This window comes from Agelaius phoeniceus, unplaced genomic scaffold (assembly GCF_051311805.1).
Source record: "Agelaius phoeniceus isolate bAgePho1 unplaced genomic scaffold, bAgePho1.hap1 Scaffold_113, whole genome shotgun sequence".
Lineage (NCBI taxonomy): Eukaryota > Metazoa > Chordata > Aves > Passeriformes > Icteridae > Agelaius > Agelaius phoeniceus.
The window spans coordinates 1,777,375-1,794,828 of record NW_027509877.1 but is presented as its reverse complement, the minus strand read 5'-3'; the positions used below and the strand labels follow the sequence as shown (position 1 = coordinate 1,794,828).

General features: G+C 56.7%; 2 protein-coding genes across 2 annotated transcripts in view; both read right to left on the bottom strand.

The window, feature by feature from the left end:
- LOC143693004 (uncharacterized) overlaps positions 1-17,454 on the bottom strand; it is a 680,702-nt gene that overhangs the window by 208,201 nt on the left and 455,047 nt on the right. The gene's annotated exons all lie outside the window — the stretch shown is intronic.
- Positions 894-14,337, bottom strand: LOC129130708 (olfactory receptor 14A16-like). Its single transcript, XM_077173079.1, has 4 exons — positions 14,188-14,337; positions 13,901-14,056; positions 13,654-13,755; positions 894-1,475 (listed from the first exon to the last, which is right to left on the bottom strand). Exons 1-4 carry the CDS (start codon positions 14,335-14,337, stop codon positions 894-896), a joined length of 990 nt encoding a protein of 329 aa, XP_077029194.1.

Here is a 17,454-nt window from a genome sequence, read left to right as displayed (position 1 = left end):
AAGCCACAGAATTCCCTGGAAAAGCTGCAGCCCACAGCTTGGATATGTTCACCCTTCCCGGGGTAAAGAGCTCACTGGAGGTTGGGACCAGAAAGTGATAAGGATGGTGCTGCATCCAATGTGTGTCCAGTCTCCAGTGCTGTCTCCCAAGGGTCTGTGTTGGGCCCAGTCGTGTTTATGATCTTCAGTGACAATGTGGGTGAGGGGATTGAGTCCACCATTAACCAGTTTGCAGATGACACCAAGCTGGGCGTGAGTGTGGATCTGCTGGAGGGTAGGAGGGCTCTGCACAGGGCCCTGGACAGGCTGGATCCAGGGCCAAAATACAACAAGGTGAGGTTCAACAAGTCCCAGTGCCGGATCCTGGACTTGTGCCACAGCAACCCCTGCAGCACTACAGGCTGGGGACAGAGTGGCTGGAGAGCAGCCAGGCAGAAAGGGACCTGCAGGGACTGATGGACAGAAGGCTGGACATGAGGCAGCAGTGTGCCCAGGTGGCCAAGAAGGCCAATGGCTCCTGGCCTGGCTCAGGAATGGTGTGGCCAGCAGGACCAGGGCTGCTGTGCCAGCATTGATCTGCCCCCAGCTCTGCACACAGACATTGCTGCTGCTGCTGCTCCAGAGAAGGCAACACAAGGGCATCTCTGCAGAAAACTTTTCTGGAACATCCTTTAGTCCCTTAATAGTCACCAAGAGTGCAGCCCCTCATTGACACAGTCTGTGGCCACAGGGAAGGTGGAGAGAAACAAAATGAGAAATGGCACAAACAATGACATGTTTTTGTGGACAATATGAAAAAAGTAAAACAAAGGAAAAGACCTCCAAAATGAAACTAACAAGAAGTATCAAAATTGAATTTTATTACAAGTGATTTGCAGAAATTGGCCAGCAGTTTAATGTTTCTGAAACCATCCAGTCATCAATGTCCACACTGCAGCCTTGAGCTCCTGGTTCCTCAGGCTGTAGATGAGGGGGTTCAGGGCTGGAGGCACCACCGAGTACAGAACTGACAGGGCCAGATCCAGGGATGGGGAGGACATTGAAGCGGGCTTCAGGTACGAAAACAGACCAGTGCTGAGGAACAGGGAGACCACAGCCAGGTGAGGGAGGCAGGTGGAAAAGGCTTTGTGCTGTCCCTGCTCAGAGGGGATCCTCAGCACAGCCCTGAAGATCTGCACATAGGAAAAAACAATGAACACAAAACAGCCAAAACATAAACAGGTTATTACTGCAATAAGCCCCATTTCCCTAAGGGAATTTCTGTGTGAGCAGGAGAGCTTGAGGATCTGTGGGATTTCACAGAAGAACTGGCCCGCAGCATTGCCATAGCACAGGGGCAGGGAAAATGTATTGGCCGTGTGCATGAGAGCATTGAGAAAGGCACTGGCCCAGGCAGCTGCTGCCACGTGGGCACAAGCTCTGCTGCCCAGGAGGGTCCCATAGTGCAGGGGTTTGCAGATGGACACGTAGCGGTCCTAGCACATCACGGTCAGGAGGAAATACTCTGATCCAAGGAAGAAGAAAATCAGAAAGAGCTGTGCAGCACATCCAGTGTAGGAGATGTTGCTAGTGTCCCAGAGGGAATTGTGCATGGCTTTGGGGACAGTGGTGCAGATGGAGCCCAGGTCGCTGAGGGCCAGGTTGAGCAGGAAGAAGAACATGGGCATGTGCAGGTGGTGGCCGCAGGCTACGGTGCTGATGATGAGGCCGTTGCCCAGGAGGGCAGCCAGGGAGATGCCCAGCAAGAGGCAGAAGTGCAGGAGCTGCAGCTGCCGCGTGTCTGCCAATGCCAGCAGGAGGAAGTGCCTGATGGAGCTGCTGTTGGACATTTGCTGGGGCTGCACATGGGCACCTGTTCATGGAGAAAGGACAGTGAAGTGTTGGAGCAGATACCTGTAACTGAAATCAAAACCTTTTCCCATATACCCTCCTCTGTAACACACAGACATGGTGTTTAGTATTTTCAAGATCTGGGGTTTTCTTTTTAAGCTCCCCCCCTGTCTCTCCTGATATTCTTGGATATCAGAAACGCTTAGCAATTCTGCTGCATTTTTGGAAAACAGAGCAAGTTCTGTGAGGCAAAGTGATGAGTGGAGAGTGAGGGGAGATGGTCTGACATTCTCACCTGTTCATAATTTCTCTGGGTTTTAACCTTGCTCAGGTGGAGGGTGATCACCTTCCCATGCTCCCCCTTTAAAATGTCACCAGGCACTGCTGAGAGCAGATGGATCCAGCACAGCCCAGCTCCACATTTGCAGCCAAGGACTCACATTGCTCATTTCAACCCAGCAGCATTTTCAGTGTCACAACACCTCTGCCTTTGCCCATCAATCTCATAACTCAGAGATGCTCTAGGACAGGTTTGCACCCTGGATTGGAGCTCCCAGCTTGGACTGAAATCTCAGGGACACTTCCAAGTGTCCTTCTGATGGCATTGGATTGAGGGAGATGCAGCTCCTTCCCTGGCTGCACTGACAGCATTGCCCAGAGCCGGGCCCTGGGGACAGCGTCACCCTGAGCCAGCTGTGCCCCCTGCCAGAGCCCCCAGGGCCAGGCAGCCGCTCCCAGCCCTGTGCTCTGCAGAGGGAACTGGGCCCGGGGCTGCAGAGCTGCCCCACGGCTCTGCTGCAGCTCTGCCTGCACAGGAGAGGCTGCACGCCTTGGAGCCCCGGCCCTGAGGGCAGAGGCTTGGCTGGGCCACAGGAGGGAGGGGGCTTGTTCAGAGGGAGGGGCTGCACTGCAGGGGATCCTGTGGGCATCTCTAAACTCTCCCTGCCACAGCATTGCTGGGGTTTGTTTTCTCTCATTGCCTGATCTTCTCTCTGCTTCCTGCAGATTTTCCTCCTGCAGGTGTTTCCCTGTGCCTGATCTCTCCCTGCCAGCACTCACAGACCCCAAATCTCTGTGCACTCTCCTTGGCCCTACAGAACCCTGCCTGTTTGCAGGGCACTGGCTGGGGACAGGTTCTGTTTGCAGCTTGGAGGAAGGACAGCTCAGACTGAGCCTGATGGCTCCAGCAAAGGTGATGCTGCTGCTGTCCATGGGCAGAGTGGCTGAAAGCACATTAGGGATCCTCCTGTGAACCTATTGGTCACTAAAAGCAACAGTTTGGATGTCTCAAGCACTTGTCAAAATTCATAAATAGATATTCATATAATTCTTTTATATTTATCCCCTCTCCCTTCCATTCTCCAAAAATACAAAACGGAACACAAAAGTTTTTGGAAATTTCCCATTTTTCAATAAAATCCCTGCCTTGGAAATATTATATGTCTGATCAGAAGCCCTCAGTATGTCAGAGCTTCATTTCACCTCCCCTGCCCCAGAAATACTCAGACTTGTACTCACAGGCTCTGCAGGCATTGGCATGTTCCAGCTTGAGGAGATGGCTCCAGGAGCTGCAGCTGCATTGTCCTGCAGCCAGAGGTTCCTGTGCCAAGGGCTGGCAGTGATTGTGCCCCAGGCACTTCTCAGCCCCTTCCCAGCCCTGACTGATTGAAGCTCTCTGTGCCTCTGTGCTGTGCCCAGGCTGGCTGCAGGCAGTGCCCCAGCCCTGCTGGGCTGGCACAAGAGCTGCTCATCAAGAGAAATGTGCTTTTGAAGCTCTTCTTGGTGACCAGGAGCTGCCTCTGTGCCAGGAGCCCAGCCCAGCTCAGCAGCACAGACACAGCACAAGGACTTGAATGAGCCTCTGGGGCTTTGTGCTCAGGCCCTGAACATCAGTCCCTGAGAGGGAGCTGAAGAAACCTCTCCAGAACTCCAAGGCAGAATCCAACTCCAAACTTTCTTGGACTTTTAGTGGCTCCCACTGAGGGACACGACTGAGCAAGTGTCCCCAGGCCCCAGGCAGAGCAGAGAACTGCAGGCAGTGATGACAGGTGGGGACAAAGAGAAGCCAAGTCTTGGTGCCCTGGGGCACAGCAGGGTCTGTGCCAGCAAGGGCTGGGAGGAGACACCTTGTCCTGAGGCCCTGGGGCCTCCTGGCCCAGCCCCAGCCAGGCTGGGCACTGTCAGCCCCTTGTGCTGCCCTCAGCATCCCCCTCTAGCCCACATCCCAGTGGCCTCAAGGATCTGCTGCAAGGAGTCCCTGGGGAGCCTTGCTCAGCAATGGCCCTGGGGGCTCCTTCATGCTCCCTGCAGGGACTGCAGGTTTTTCAAAGGACTTTGGCTTTGGCTTTTGCCTTGGAGTCTCTGAGAGGTTTGTGCAATCATGGCCTCCAATTACCTGCTGTAATTAGTCCCTGGAGAGGCTTTGTCAGTAACACCACTCAGTGGGGCTCATTAATGCTTCAAGGTACTTCAGTTATTTTAAGGTACTTGGTGTTTCCCTTTGGATCCAGACTCTGTGAGAGCTTTGTGCAATCATGGCCCCAATTATCTGCTTTAATGAGTCCCTGGAGAGCTTTATACTGACACTTAGTGGGGCTCATTCATGCTCTGAGACACTCAAGGTGTTGAAGGTACTTTGCATTTTCCTTTCCACACTGAGTGTCTGAGAGGTTTTTGTGCCATCCTGGCCTCCAATTCTCTCCTCCAAGGAGTCCATGAGGAGCCTGTGTTGGACAGGGACCTCAGTGGGAGCCATGAATGCCTGGAGACACTTTGGGTGTTTCCTCTGACTCTGACTCCAGGCAAGGTTTGTGCAATCTCCTCCCAGGCCCTGAGGTTCCAGGGCTCAGCTCCAAATGCACAGTGAGGCTCATGAGGATCAAGCGAGTCCTGACAAACCATGGCTCTGCCTTGATTTCCCTCTGCTCCTGTGCAGTTCATTAGGAGGGTTTCCTTTGAAAGTGATGGAGAAATAGCTCAAAGAGCTTCTAGGAAATATTCCTAGAAGTATTCCTATTTTAAAGTGTGTCTTTTATTGCTTTTCTTATTACACAAGAGGTGACTGCAGCATTCAGTGACTGATATTGATGCAGGGACTGTCCTAAGGAGGTCTGGCCTGCTCAGAGAAGCTGTGCCTTGAGCTCTGAGCCAGTGTGGACAACCTTGCTCCACATTCCCCAAGCCCATGGTGTCTCTCCTCACTTACCTGGGAGCTGCTTTGCTTGGAGAAGTGGCTGCACTCAGGCAAAGAGGGATTTTCCTTCTTTGAGTTTTGAAGCCATCTAAAACTCCTGAGTTTCCCCATTGTAAACAGACATCCTCCTCAAGTGTGTGCCAAGCCCAGGGTGCCACCAAGAGCACTCCAGCCCTGCCCTGGGCCAGCTGTGAGGGTGGATCATCATCCCAACAGGCAGTGGGCCATTGCAAGGGGCTGTTGCCATGGACACTGCAGGGACCCCACTGCTGGCTTTGGGTGCCATGGCAACCCCCATCAGTTCAGGTTTCCTTGGAAAGCAGCCCAAGGAGCCATTTCTGCAGCCAGGTTCCATGGCCCCTTGCCTGCAGAGCTGCTGCTGCCCTGGGCTGCCATGGCAACCCTGAGGACAAAGCGGTGCCAGGGCTGTTCCAGGTACAATTGCAGTGACACTGGTTGGTGCCACCAGGTGCCATGGCAACGGCCACGGGGACCCGTTCCTTAGATTGGTGCCAAGGCAACCAATGCCTGGAGCCAGGCCTTGCTCAGGGCTGGTGTCAGTGCCCAGGGCCAGAGGGGATCCCTTGCTGGGGCTGTGCCATGGCCACCTGCCCTGTGCCGCGCTGGCCGCTCGGGCACCAGGAACCAGCAGCCAAGGGCACTGCCAGGGCCAAAGGCCAGGTCAGCCGGACAGAAAGGGGCAGTGCTGAGCACTGTTTCCATGGCAGTTGGCACTGGGGGGGCACCTGGGTCACCTGGCCTGGCAGTTGCCATGGAAAGCCCTGGCAGGCACTGAGGGCACAGCCCCTGGCACTGAGACACTGCTGGGCCGGGTGCTGAGCACAGCGCTGAGCACGCAGAGATGGTTTTGTTCTTGCTGAGCTGCAGCACAGCCAAGGCCTGTCCTGCCCCTCGTCCAGCCACGCTGGGGAGGGGCTGGGGCTGCGGGGGAGCTTGGCAGGGGACACAGCCAGGACAGGTGACCCCAACTGACCCCGGGCACAGCCCAGACCAGAGCACATCATGCTCAGGGTATGAAGGGGGGGAACAAGGAGGAAGGGGGGAATTTTGGAGGGAGGCTTTTTGCCTTCCCAGGTAACACTTAGGCAAGAGGGGGCCCTGTTTCTCCAGTGGGCAGGGTCACTACCAAAGACACAGACACCAACTGAAGGAATTGTGGCATTTATATCATGCACAGCTGCAAAGAATTACAAAAGGATAAGCTCAGCAAAGCACATCATCATTAGCAAAGAATTACAAAAGAAGCTCAGCAATCCTTCAGAACTCATCATTACATTTTGATGACTAACCCCTTGGTCAAACACTAGAGGTGTTTGTGGCAGACAAAGATTCTGGCTGACTATCAAGGGACACCTTACAGACACCAGTAGTACTTTGGTGACACCGTTCTTCATCCATTTTTCTCAATCTCATTGGAGTTAGGAACAAGAATTCTGTTGTCCATGGAGCTGGCACCTTTTTAATTCCAGAATAATGCCCCCAGGCCCTTTGCTGTTCAGCTTTACCATGCTGTCTGTGGCTAACAAGGCCTGGGGGGGCCCTTTCCCCTCGGGCTGGAAGGGGCCGGGTCCCAGTCCCTGAGGGGCACCCGGGCTCCTGGATGCAATTCCTGTGCAAGTCCCTCAGTGTCACAGCAGCCTTCCCATGGAGCCCCGTGGATCAGAGCATTTGCCAAAGGGGCCCTTGGGGCAAACAGGGAGATTTGGTCTGGCAGGATGTGTAAAACAATATCCTGTCAGATCTACTTGTTCTCACACAGAACACTTGGCTGCAGGGACACATTCCCATTGTTCCTGCCCAGGTTTCAGGACTCAGAGTTGTCTTTCCCAGGAGCTGCTCCTTCAGCTGCCTCGGGAGGGCCATTTGGCCTCCGGACCCACACTCTGGCTCCATTATTAGGACGGCTGCATCCAAACCCTTTATCTCCACAAACGGTGGTGATTGGAGCTGGAGCTCCTTTTTTCACAATCATTCCTAAAATTGCAATATCAATAATTGTGCTACCCTGTCATGGGGTTGAATAATCCAATCTTGTTCACTATTGTTTAACAGAATTACTGTAATTTCTCCTGGATATTCTGCATCAATTCCTCCTGCCATGACATGAACACTTTGCAAGGCCAAGCTCCAAGGGAGCAGTTACCAAAGCAAAGTGTCCTGGAGGAATCTGAATTCCTGTTTCAGTACTGATAGCTCTCATTTGCTTTGAATTTCTCCTCATTAATTCCAATGCATGAAGGCCCAGCCCTGCAGCCTCTGGGCTGGCCCTGCCAGGGGCCATCACAGCCAGAACAATTTCCCAGGCAGTCCAAGTCTCACTGCCCATGGTTGGATTTGCAAATTGGGGGCAGCCGTGCACAGCCAGGGGGTTTCCATTTCCCCAGTGGGCCATTGTTAAGGGCATGGAGCACATCTGGGAGATGGGTTCTCCATGGGCAAAGGTTCCCATCTCCTCATTTTTTCAACTGCTCTTTTAACAACCCCTTCACCCGTTCAACCAATCCTGCAGCTTGTGCATAGTCTGGTACATGAAAAACCCTGCAGGATTAATCACTGAATTTTTCACAGCAACAGACAAAGCACTCTGCATCACAGTATCAGCAAACCCTGGGAAAATAGCCAATTTCATCCCTTCCTCCTTTTTTCATTGTCTACAATCTCACAACGTTGACCACTGACAGTAGGGCCCTGGCCAATCCTGTTCTGTAGGGTATTTAGTGTTACATCCCTGAGCAGCCAAAGCTACCAAATTAGTATTGTCAGCACTATTTCACAATAATAATAATAATTTCACATTATTATTATTTCATATGTAGATATGCATATTGATATATATATAGACAGATAGATACAGACATATATATATAATATATATAAATATACAAATATACAAATACATATATACATATAGTAAGGTCTTATTATACAATAAATACATATAGTTATTTAGTATATTGATATTTCACTGGCACAAATGCAGCTGAGCTCAAGATTAAAACCTTCTTCTCTTGCTCCATGTGGGAGCATTCCAACAATAATTGTTCCTTCTGAAGGTGCTGTTTCCATTGGACTCTTAACAAATTCATCTTTGTCTGCCCAAACCCACAAGTCCTTTTCCTTTTCCATGTGCAGTTTTTGGATGCATTTGAAGCCATCCAGGGGCTGCAGCTTCTTTTACCCGACTGCCCCACTGCTCCCACGGGGCTCCCACCTCAGCCCACTCCAGAGCCAGGGAACTCCAGGGAAGGGCTTCCCATCTGGGAATTTCTGATGGCACTGATTCCTCACATTGACATTGAACAAGTGACATTTTGTTGGGATCTGGCCAGACTGTGCCAGTTTGGTTTGACCAGTGGCCAAAGTCAGCACCAAAGACACAGACTCCAACTGAAGGAATCAGTGTCATTTCCTGCAGTTCAGAGCAGCAAAGAATCTCAAAAGGAGCAGCTCAGCAATGCACCCAATCATCCCCACCAAAGATTGCCTGCAGTGATTGAGAAAGATCCAGCCCCAGTTACCCTCAGCCTTTACCATCCCCCAGACCCACACAGCAGCTGGGGAAGCTGTCACAGCCAAGGGCTGCAGAGCCACTCCTGGGCACTGGCAATTCCTGCAGGTGCCTCCAGCCACAGCTGAGGCTCCAACCCCGTTGGGAGAGGGCCCAGCTCTGACAGTGCTGAATGGACAAACTGACAGCACTGCTAGTGTGCCAACATCTGGTTTCATCCTCCTCTTGGCTCCCTCCCAAAGGCTGGCCAGGCCTCAAGGAGGAGCCAAGGCAGCTGACTTTGATCCTTCAGCCCCACGCAAGGCCAGATGTCAGATTTCATGGCCTTGTCTGGCTTCTAAATACACAAAGGTCCATCCATGTTTCACTAAGGAGTGGCTACATCTATCACAGTGCTAATGACCATGCATATCTCATCAGGGAGCAGATACAAAGATAACCTTTGGCTGGAAGGTTCATCCAGAGGCCACCTTGGGCTCAGGGCCTGCTGTCCAAGCCTCACTCAGGGCTGGTGTCCAGGCCTTGGCACTTCAGGGACGTGGTTTAGTGCTGGGCTTGGCACTGCTGGCTGAGCGGCTGCACTGGGTGAGCTCAGAGGGCTTTTCCAACAGAAAGGATTCTGTAATTCCATTATTCTATCCACTGCATTCAGCTGGGGCTATTTTAGCAGCATTACTTTGCTCCAAAAGTTCCCTCTTGCCCAGCTCCTGTGGCCTGAGGCTTCAGCTCCTTCAGCTCCTGGTGCTGAGCTGCTCATGCTGAACGAGACCACTCGGAGAGAAGAACACAGTCCATGCAATTCCTTCTGGGACACGGAGAGGGGAGGCTGTGCAAACAGGAGCATTGTTTGCTGTGGCCTCCTCTCTGCCCTTCACGCCTTTCAGCGCTTTGAAGCAGCCAAGAGCTTTCTCCAAGAGTGCAATGGAGCAGCTGTTCCTGCTCCTGGCTCTGGCTCTCTCCAGTCTCTGCCCTTGCCTGCTTCTGTCCCTCGTGCTGTGCCCTCTGTTCCCCCAGGGCTGGCTGGCTGCTGCCCAGGACTGTGGCACTGGCCCAGATCCAGTGCTCCAGACCCTCCTTTCTGTGCCCTTGGAGCTGCCTGGGCACAGCAGCCTTTTCCATCTGCAAGCTCCCCATGGACAGGGAGTGCCCAGCTCCGTTCCTTGCACAGCCTCCAGGAGCCCAGGGCTGCCATCTCAAGTCCCTGCTGGCTCTGGGGGCTCCCAGGTGCCTCAGGCTGCTGTGACACCGCTGCACACGGGAGGGAACAGGGGCAGGGTCTGTGCTGAAAGTCAGCTCCATCTGCTGCTGCTGCTGCTGCTGCTGCTGTGGGGTCATTTGTGCAGCCCTGGCCCAGAATCAGGGATCAGATCCTGCCAGTCTCTTCCAGCCCTGGCTGCTCAGAGGTTGGCCTTGGAGCCTCAGGTGGGCAGAGGCAGCTGCTCCTGGTCCCTCTGTGTGCCCGTGTTCAGCAGTGCTGCTCCATCAGTCTGTGCCCAGCAACGGGGAAAAGCCTCAGCCCTGCAGGGCCAGGAGCTGCCGGGCTCTGCCTGAGCAGCTCAGCCAGCAGAAAGGGAGCTGCTCCACACAGGAACCAGGAGCAAAGGACATTCCTTCTGTAGGACATGTTTTCTATTTACAGGAATAAAAGGAAAAAGAAAAAAAACTATATAAAATGTTAAAGATGAAAACAAAACCCAAGTGTTAGTGAAAAACTTCTGAAACTTGCATTAAAGAGGTAAATGATCTTTTTTAGAAGGGAACTCAGTTATTTACATTGTAAATGTGCTGATGGCATGGATCCATCTTACTGACCCCAGCAGCCTTTGAAAAGATTTTGGGCTTTGTTTCCAACATTGCCATTTGAAATTGTGCTCAAAGCAAGAGGAAATTGCTTTGTGCCCTTCCAGCTCCAAGCAGGACTGGGAATGGAAACTCTGTCAAAGCCCAAATCCTTTAGAAGATGCCCTTCCTTCTCAGCCTGGGAAGGAGCTGCACATTCCCTTTGAAACTGTCAGGGATTTCTTAGAGACACAAAGTCCCACTTGCAGCTTTTTGCTCTGGTTTGGCAGTGCAGAAGGGCAATTCTCCATCCATCAGCTCCAGACTGCACTGCCTCAGGAGCACGGCCCACTCGCCAGGTTTGGCCCACTCAGGCACTTCTAGAGGAGGAAGAAAGTGCAATTGCACAATTCCAGCCAATCAAGAAGGAAGAATGGGACAGACAAACACCCTGTACAGATCCAGGCGTTCAGCAGGGACTGTGGAGAGTTTGGGTCCTTGCCAATTGGATGTGTGTCCCCAGCTGCAATCTCTGGGCCTGCAGCAGAGTCTCACTCACCTGCCAAAGCAGAAAGCTCAGGCGCTGTGCTCGCAACGGGCTCGTCTGATGCAGAGCTGTCAGAGCAATGTGAGGGCAGAGCCAGCCCAGCTGGGCCCAGGGCTGAGCCCAGCAGAGCCCTGGCAGAGCCCAGAGCAGCCTCAGCAGCCGCAGAGCCCGGCTGCAAGGAGAGAAAGCAGAAAGTGCCCGTCAGCTGAGGGCTCCTGTGCCCTTGTGCCAAGGCCTGCGGTGCCCAGGCCATGCTGGCTGTGCCCAGAGCTGTGCCCAGAGCTGCCCATCCCTGCTGCCTTTGGCAGCAGAGCAGGAGGGCAGGACATGTGCCCAGCCTGCAGCCAGCCACGGCACATCCAGCCCTCAGCAGCTGCCCAGAGCAGGATGCTCCTGTGCTCGCTGCCATCTCCCAAAAGCTCTGATCCCACCCTGCCAAGCACACAGGGACCCACCTCACGCCACCCACGGCTGCAAGAAAAGCTGCTCCCAAACCATGGCCTCAGACTTCTCCAAGGCCACCACGCCACAGCTGCTCCCAAGCACTTCCCCATCCACTCTGGACCACCTAGAATGCTTCCTCTGGAAAAACAAACAACACATTATTGAAAAAAGATTAGGTGCAAAAAGGGAAAACAAGCAAAACGGGAAAAACTCTTATCTCTGTCAGGGCCTTGAGGAAGGCCCAACTCCTACATGGTAGGGAAAAACCCAGCCATGGCTGAGGGAAGTCCACACTTTCTCTCTTCCCACCTGCACTGCCCCCAAAATCACGGTGATCCCAAAGCAAACAAGGGCTGCTTATGGCCTCTGACAGCCCCACTGCTCAGGGCTTACCAGCGCCCCAGCCCCTCAGGCTCTGCCCCAGCCCCTCAGGCCCTGCCCCAGCCCGGCCAAGCTGCCCGGCAGCAGCACCGCAGCCCCACAGCAGCTCCAGAGCAGCCCCATCCAGAGGCACCCGGGAGCCCTCAGCAATGCAGCCAGCAGCAGACGGGCAGGAGGGCACGGATGGCGCTTCCTGCCTGGCACAGGGCTTGTGGCCATCTCCAGGCACCACTCTCACAGGGATCCCTGCAGCTCCGGGCCCTGCCCAGCCACTCTGTGGGCAGCACAAAGGCTTCAGCAGAACCACCAAAGGCCAAGGGGCTTCTGGCCATTTCCCCTTGCCCACTGCACACCTGGGCAGCTTGCTGAGCACATGCACCCTTTGCCCCCCTCAGGGCCTCAGGAGACCTCAGCCTGCTGTTCTGCTGAGCACAAGCACCCTTTTCACCCTTTCCTGCCTCTTGCCCTGCACACCCTGGGCAGCAAAGAAAAGCTCCTGGCAGTCTGTGTATCATAACACATTCTAGAATTGATTTCTTTACAGTAATCTATAATATCGAATAATATATATAATTACATATTCTCTAGAATTGATTTATTTACAATCTAGATAGAAAATGAAAAAAAGAAAAGAAAAATCTTAAGGAAAAGGAAACTTACCCCTGGCTCAGGTTGCCCCAGCAAAGACAGTCTCCCAGATCAGCTCTGCTCCTCAGTCACCCGGCAGAGCAGGCAGCCAAGCCTCGACAGGCGAGGCCGAGTCCTCCATGCCCTGCGCAGCTGATCTTGCAGCCTCCAGATGGTGGAATATCGCCCACGCTGTATTGCCCGGAGGACATGCAGTGTTTCAAGTGCCAGCTGTGACATGGCACTGCTCATGTCCTCTGTCAGGCGTTCCAGGGCTGCAAGAGAGAGGAACAGAGCCATGGTCAGAGCTGGATCTGCGGGGAGCCCAGGAGAGCCCCCTGCAAGGGCCATTCCAGCCGGCTCTTGCCATGGCCAGGAGGGAGCAGGGAGCAAGGGGATCAGCCCGAAGCTGCTGGCCACCAATCGCCCACGTGGCCCTGAAAGCTCCGTGTGCTCTACCCCCAGGAGCACAGCCCTCGGCAGCCGGGGCAGGGTTTGCAGCTCTCCCCCTGGCAGCCCCCGCTGCCAGCCCGCTGCCCTCACTCACCAGCGCAGATCAGCTGCAGCTCTTGCTGCTGCCCCCTCAGGTGCCGCCCGGCCATGCCTGTGAACACAGAGCCTGTCACGGCCCCAGCGGCACAGCTCCCTGCCAGCGGCACTGCCGGCGCTGCGGCCACACGGGCTGCTGGCCCGGCAGGGCTCAGCCCGGCCCTTGGCGCACGCTGCCGCCCCAGGGCACGGCTGCCAGAGGGCGGCAGCAGCAATGCCCAGCCAAGGCGGGGCTCCATGGTGCCGGGCCCAGCTGGCGCTGCTGGGGCAGCAGGCGGGGCCGGGGCCGAGCTGTAGCGGGCCGGGGAGGGAGCCCGGGCTCCTGGCTCACCCATGAAGCTGATGGCCGCCACTCGCAGGGGCTCCTGTGGGCTCTCCAGGTAGCGCAGGGCCCGGCGCAGGTGCTCGGCCACTCGGCTCCTGTCCTCTGCCAGCTGCAGAGAGCGGCAGGAGGGAAGGGTTGGCGCGGGCTCAGCCCCTGGGCCGGGCGCTGCCTGCGCCCAGCCCCGGCCTCCCCTGGCCGCACAGCCCTGAGGCGTGGCCAGCAGCCGCCGGCTGCTCCCGAGGGGAGAGGGCAGAGCGCCGGCTGCTGCCCGGGGAGCCGCGGTGCCGGCCCGCCCCGCAGCAACACCGGGCCCACGGGAGCCTGGAGAAGAGCCCGCGCGGCCTCTGGCTGCAGCAGCGGGCAGGGGCACAGCTGCCAGCCCCGCACACTGAGCACCGCCCTCAGGGGCCTCCTGCGGACTGAGGCTGGGGCTTGCAGACCGTCCTTACCAGGAGCTCAGCGAACTTCGAGAGTTTCTCTTTCTCCACAGTTTTTTCAAGATCTTTCCTTTCCAGGAACTTGACCGCACAAAGCAGCGTTTCCCGAGAAGTCTGGAGAGCAGCAGAGACGCAGAGATGGCCCCAGAGCCCAGGGCACAGGAGCCGCAGCCTGGAGGAGGCTGCGGTCCAGCAGGCGCAGGGCAGGAGGCAGCTGAGCCCCCTGCCAGGGGGACAGCAGCAGCCCACGAGTCCTCACCTCTGCCACTTGCAGTTTCTCATCATGGCAGTGGAAGAGGAGTGGGAGCAGGCTCTGACACACTTGTGTCATCAGGGGCGTTTTTCCTTCTTCTTCTACAGCAGACATCAACGTTTGAAAGACAGTCATGGAGAGCTGCTGCACCTGGCTATCACCCTGTAGAACAGGAAGGCAGCAAGAGCTCAGCATCAGCTGATTCTGGCCCACAGTGGCACAGGCCTGCATCTCCACAGGACACACTGTCCGGACAGCAGCCAGTGGCCGTGGCTGGGGGCACAGAGCCTTACGTTGTCAAAGAGTGGCAGGAACACCTTAGCCAGCTGCAGGGCCAGGGGGCTGGGTATGCGGGCACCATTATCCAGGAACAGATAGTCCAGTAGCATGGTGGTCACCCTGACCTGCAGGAGCTCCACGAGCCCTTCGGTCAGGCTCCACATTCTTTCGGCCTGTGTGGAAGGCAAGTTTGTGAAATGCCATCCTGCTGCCGCAGGGCCCAGAGGCCAAAGGCCTGTCCCGAAGCACTTGGGCAGCTGAAGCGGGAGGCAGGAGAGCTGGGAGCAGCTGCCCCAGCGCCCAAAGGCCAGGCAAGGCCAAGGACTGCGTTGCCCAGCCCCATGCTGCCTGCAGGGCTTCAGCCACTGCCCCCTTCTCACCAGCGGGGAATGGTCCCTGGGAGGGAGGAGGACCCTGAGAAGCTGGCTGCCAATGTCCGCACGCTCCCTCCGCAGGTGCCTTGACAAGACATCCATGATGCTGTCCCTGCAGTCCCTCAAGTCCAGGCTCTCGAGGACCTGAAAGGCACAGGCCAGTGACGGGGGAGCCGGCCGGCAGGAGCCCGGAGCCGCACAGGGCTGGGCCCAGGCAGAGTGCAGGGTGCAGGCACCGTCCCAGGCGGCTGCGGCGACGAGAGGGCAGAGAGCCGGGAGGCAGCTCAGCCAGGTCATGCTGGCCTTCAGGCTCACCTCCGCAAGGAATGCCAGGGCAGGGAAATCCCAGTATGGCATCTCTTTGCTGAGCATCTCAAGGAGGCAGCATAAGATCCTTTTACACAAGGGCCTGGATGCTTGGCGCATCTCCCTGGAAGGTGGAAAATGGCACTAAGACCCTGAGCCGGGGTGGGGGGAAGCCTCTCCCAGCACTGACTCACACACTTCTTATCTTTCCCCACCACCCTGCTAGGGGACCTGGGCCCTTTTAGATGTGGCTGCTCCTGGGCACCCTCCTTTCCCAGCCTTTTCCAGTCTGCTTGGCTGTCCCTCGTCCCTTTGGCCACAGCCACGGGGACTGTGTGGGACAGCCCGGGCACAGGGCACAAATGCCAGGAGCAATGGGGAGAAGGGGGGGCTCACCCGGCCAGCAGAGCCACGGCATAGTGGTGGGTATCAACGCAGAGCAGCGTGTCCCAGCCACGCTTGCCTTCCATTGACACCACCACGTGCTCACACTGGTAAAGGCAGAGCAGGGACTTCAGGGTCTGCACTGCAAACCTGTGTGCACAGCAAAGCCCAGGTCACACTGGCAGCACTGGCTCCTGGCCAGGGACATGGCAGGGACAGGAGGACTGGCATGGAGCACCTGTTGGGGCTGGTGGCAAGGCCGTGCTGTTCCTGGCATTCCTTCCAGAAGGTATCGACCTCCTCTGGCATCTCTTCTGTGCTGAAGAACACTTGGAAGAGCAGATGCACAAAGAGGTGGGGGAAATACAGCATCACTACACGTGGGACACGGGGCTCCTGCAGGATCTTCCACACCACCACGGTTGCCTGCAAAGGACAAAGCCCCCCGAGAGAGCGCTCAGTGCTGAGGTGTCCGTGTGGCAGGGCCCGAGCGTGGCAGGGAGAGGCCCGCAGAGACCTTGTCAGGGGGAGCACGGGGCCTGCTGGGCCTGGAGCTGCCCCTGGGCCAGGTTTCAGGCCAGCGCCTGCAGCAGGCAGATGCAGTGGGGGAAGAGGGATGGAGAGCTGCTGGAGAGGCAGCCTTGGGGCCAGCAAAGGCCAGTTAGAGAAACTCACAGCCAGGCCAAAGACACCCGTTTCGTCCCCATCGGAGGTGCATGGGCTGTGCTTGGGCCAGCTCCCCAGCACATCCAGGAGGATCAGCTGCACTGGCTCCGCAGTCCTGGGCGAGCACATGATGCTCTTCCACATGGCCATGGCAGCTCTGCGGGGTGAGAGCTCTGTCTCAGGGGGGTCTCAGACACAGCACCGTGGCCTGGGTATCCCTATGGGCCCGGGCTGAGCGCCCGCTCTGCCTCTGCCCACTGGCCCTGGCCAGCAGCAGCCAGGCAGCCAAGCCCTCTGGGGACAGGCCCCTGAGGGGCGGCAAGGGAGCATGGCAGCAGGCTCAGGGGCTGACATGCCAGGGCTGGGAAAGGGAGCAGCCAGAGGGCCCTGGAACTCTCTGTTGCTCAGACACCTGGGCCAGGCTGTACAGGCTGATGGGCTGGGGAGGCCTGAGCCCTCTGGGCAGGTGGGCCCCATACCTGTCACAGGACGGGGCCACACGCAGCAGCGTCAGGACTGCGTCATCTGGGTCTGCTCTGGTGAGATTCAGCAGGGTCTTGTCCAGCCTGTGCTCGGCAGAATCATTGGCCATGAGCCATCGGTGAATGTACCTGACCATGGCGGGCACCTGGAGAAGGCACGGGGAGACTTGGAAAGCTGCCAGAAGGAGCAATGTCCCCAGGGTCCCCAGAGAAGTGCTTCCTCTGCCAGTGCACTGCCATGGCCTCAAAGGCTCCCAGGGACCAGCAGGCGTAGCTGGGGAAGCCACGGGACTCATGGGGGAATTGAAGCCTGGCCCCAGGCTGCTTACTTGTTCTGGCCTGGCAACACCCTTCTCCAGGAGCAAATCCAGCAGGGCAGCACTGGTCTCATGATTGAGGAGTTCCGAATGTGCTGTGAGCCCAGTGCCCATGGCACTGGTCTCTCCCTGGCGAATGCTCCCGATGAAGTCGCAAATGAGCTGTAGGAGAAGGGCAAGAAGCCAGGGATGTTGCATGGAGTGCTCCAAGCAGGGTGCTGGGCTGAGCAGGGACAGCAGGCCCAGCCCAGGTGGGGGTGGCTGCAGGTACCTGCGCTGTTCTGCGGAAGAGGCCACGGCTGCGTTCCTGCTCTTCTGTGTGCTCCAGGGCTGCATCTGGCAAAGAGCGAGCGCAGCCAGAGCTGAGGGGCTGCGGGAGAGGCCGGAGAACACAGCCCAGCCCTGCGCTGCCCAGGCAGGGAGAGCCCCGGGATGCTCCAGGGGGATGGAGCATGGCCCCTGCGGGGTGTCTGCCCGGCCCCTCTTCCGTCCTGTCCGTGGGCATGGCCCAGGGGATGGGATGGAATGGGATGGGACGGGATGGGGCCAAGTTGGCTGCAGGCTCCAGCCCTGCAGCCCAGCTCTGCCACTCACCCTCCTGCGGTGGATGGAATGGCAGCACCTCTTCAGTCTCCTGTGCTGGGGCAGCTCCAGGGACTTCTTCCTCCTGTTCCTCCAGCCAGGCCAGCTTCGGCACTGTCGGGGCTCTGTGCTCCATGGCTGTGACTGGAGCGCGCCCCAGCAGCGAACCC

What these genes read in the sequence shown, in the direction of transcription:
- LOC129130708 (XM_077173079.1), bottom strand. Translation starts at nt 14,337, where the DNA reads ATGTGGAGCCTGACCGAAGGGCTCGTGGAGCTCCTGCAGGTCAGGGTG. An exon ending in TCCTGCCACTCTTTGACAAC is followed by an intron (nt 14,057 to 14,187) that starts GTAAGGCTCTGT and finishes CCTGTTCTACAG; the next exon opens with GGTGATAGCCAGGTGCAGCA. An exon ending in CGAAGTTCGCTGAGCTCCTG is followed by an intron (nt 1,476 to 13,653) that starts GTAAGGACGGTC and finishes GTGATGTGCTAG; the next exon opens with GACCGCTACGTGTCCATCTG.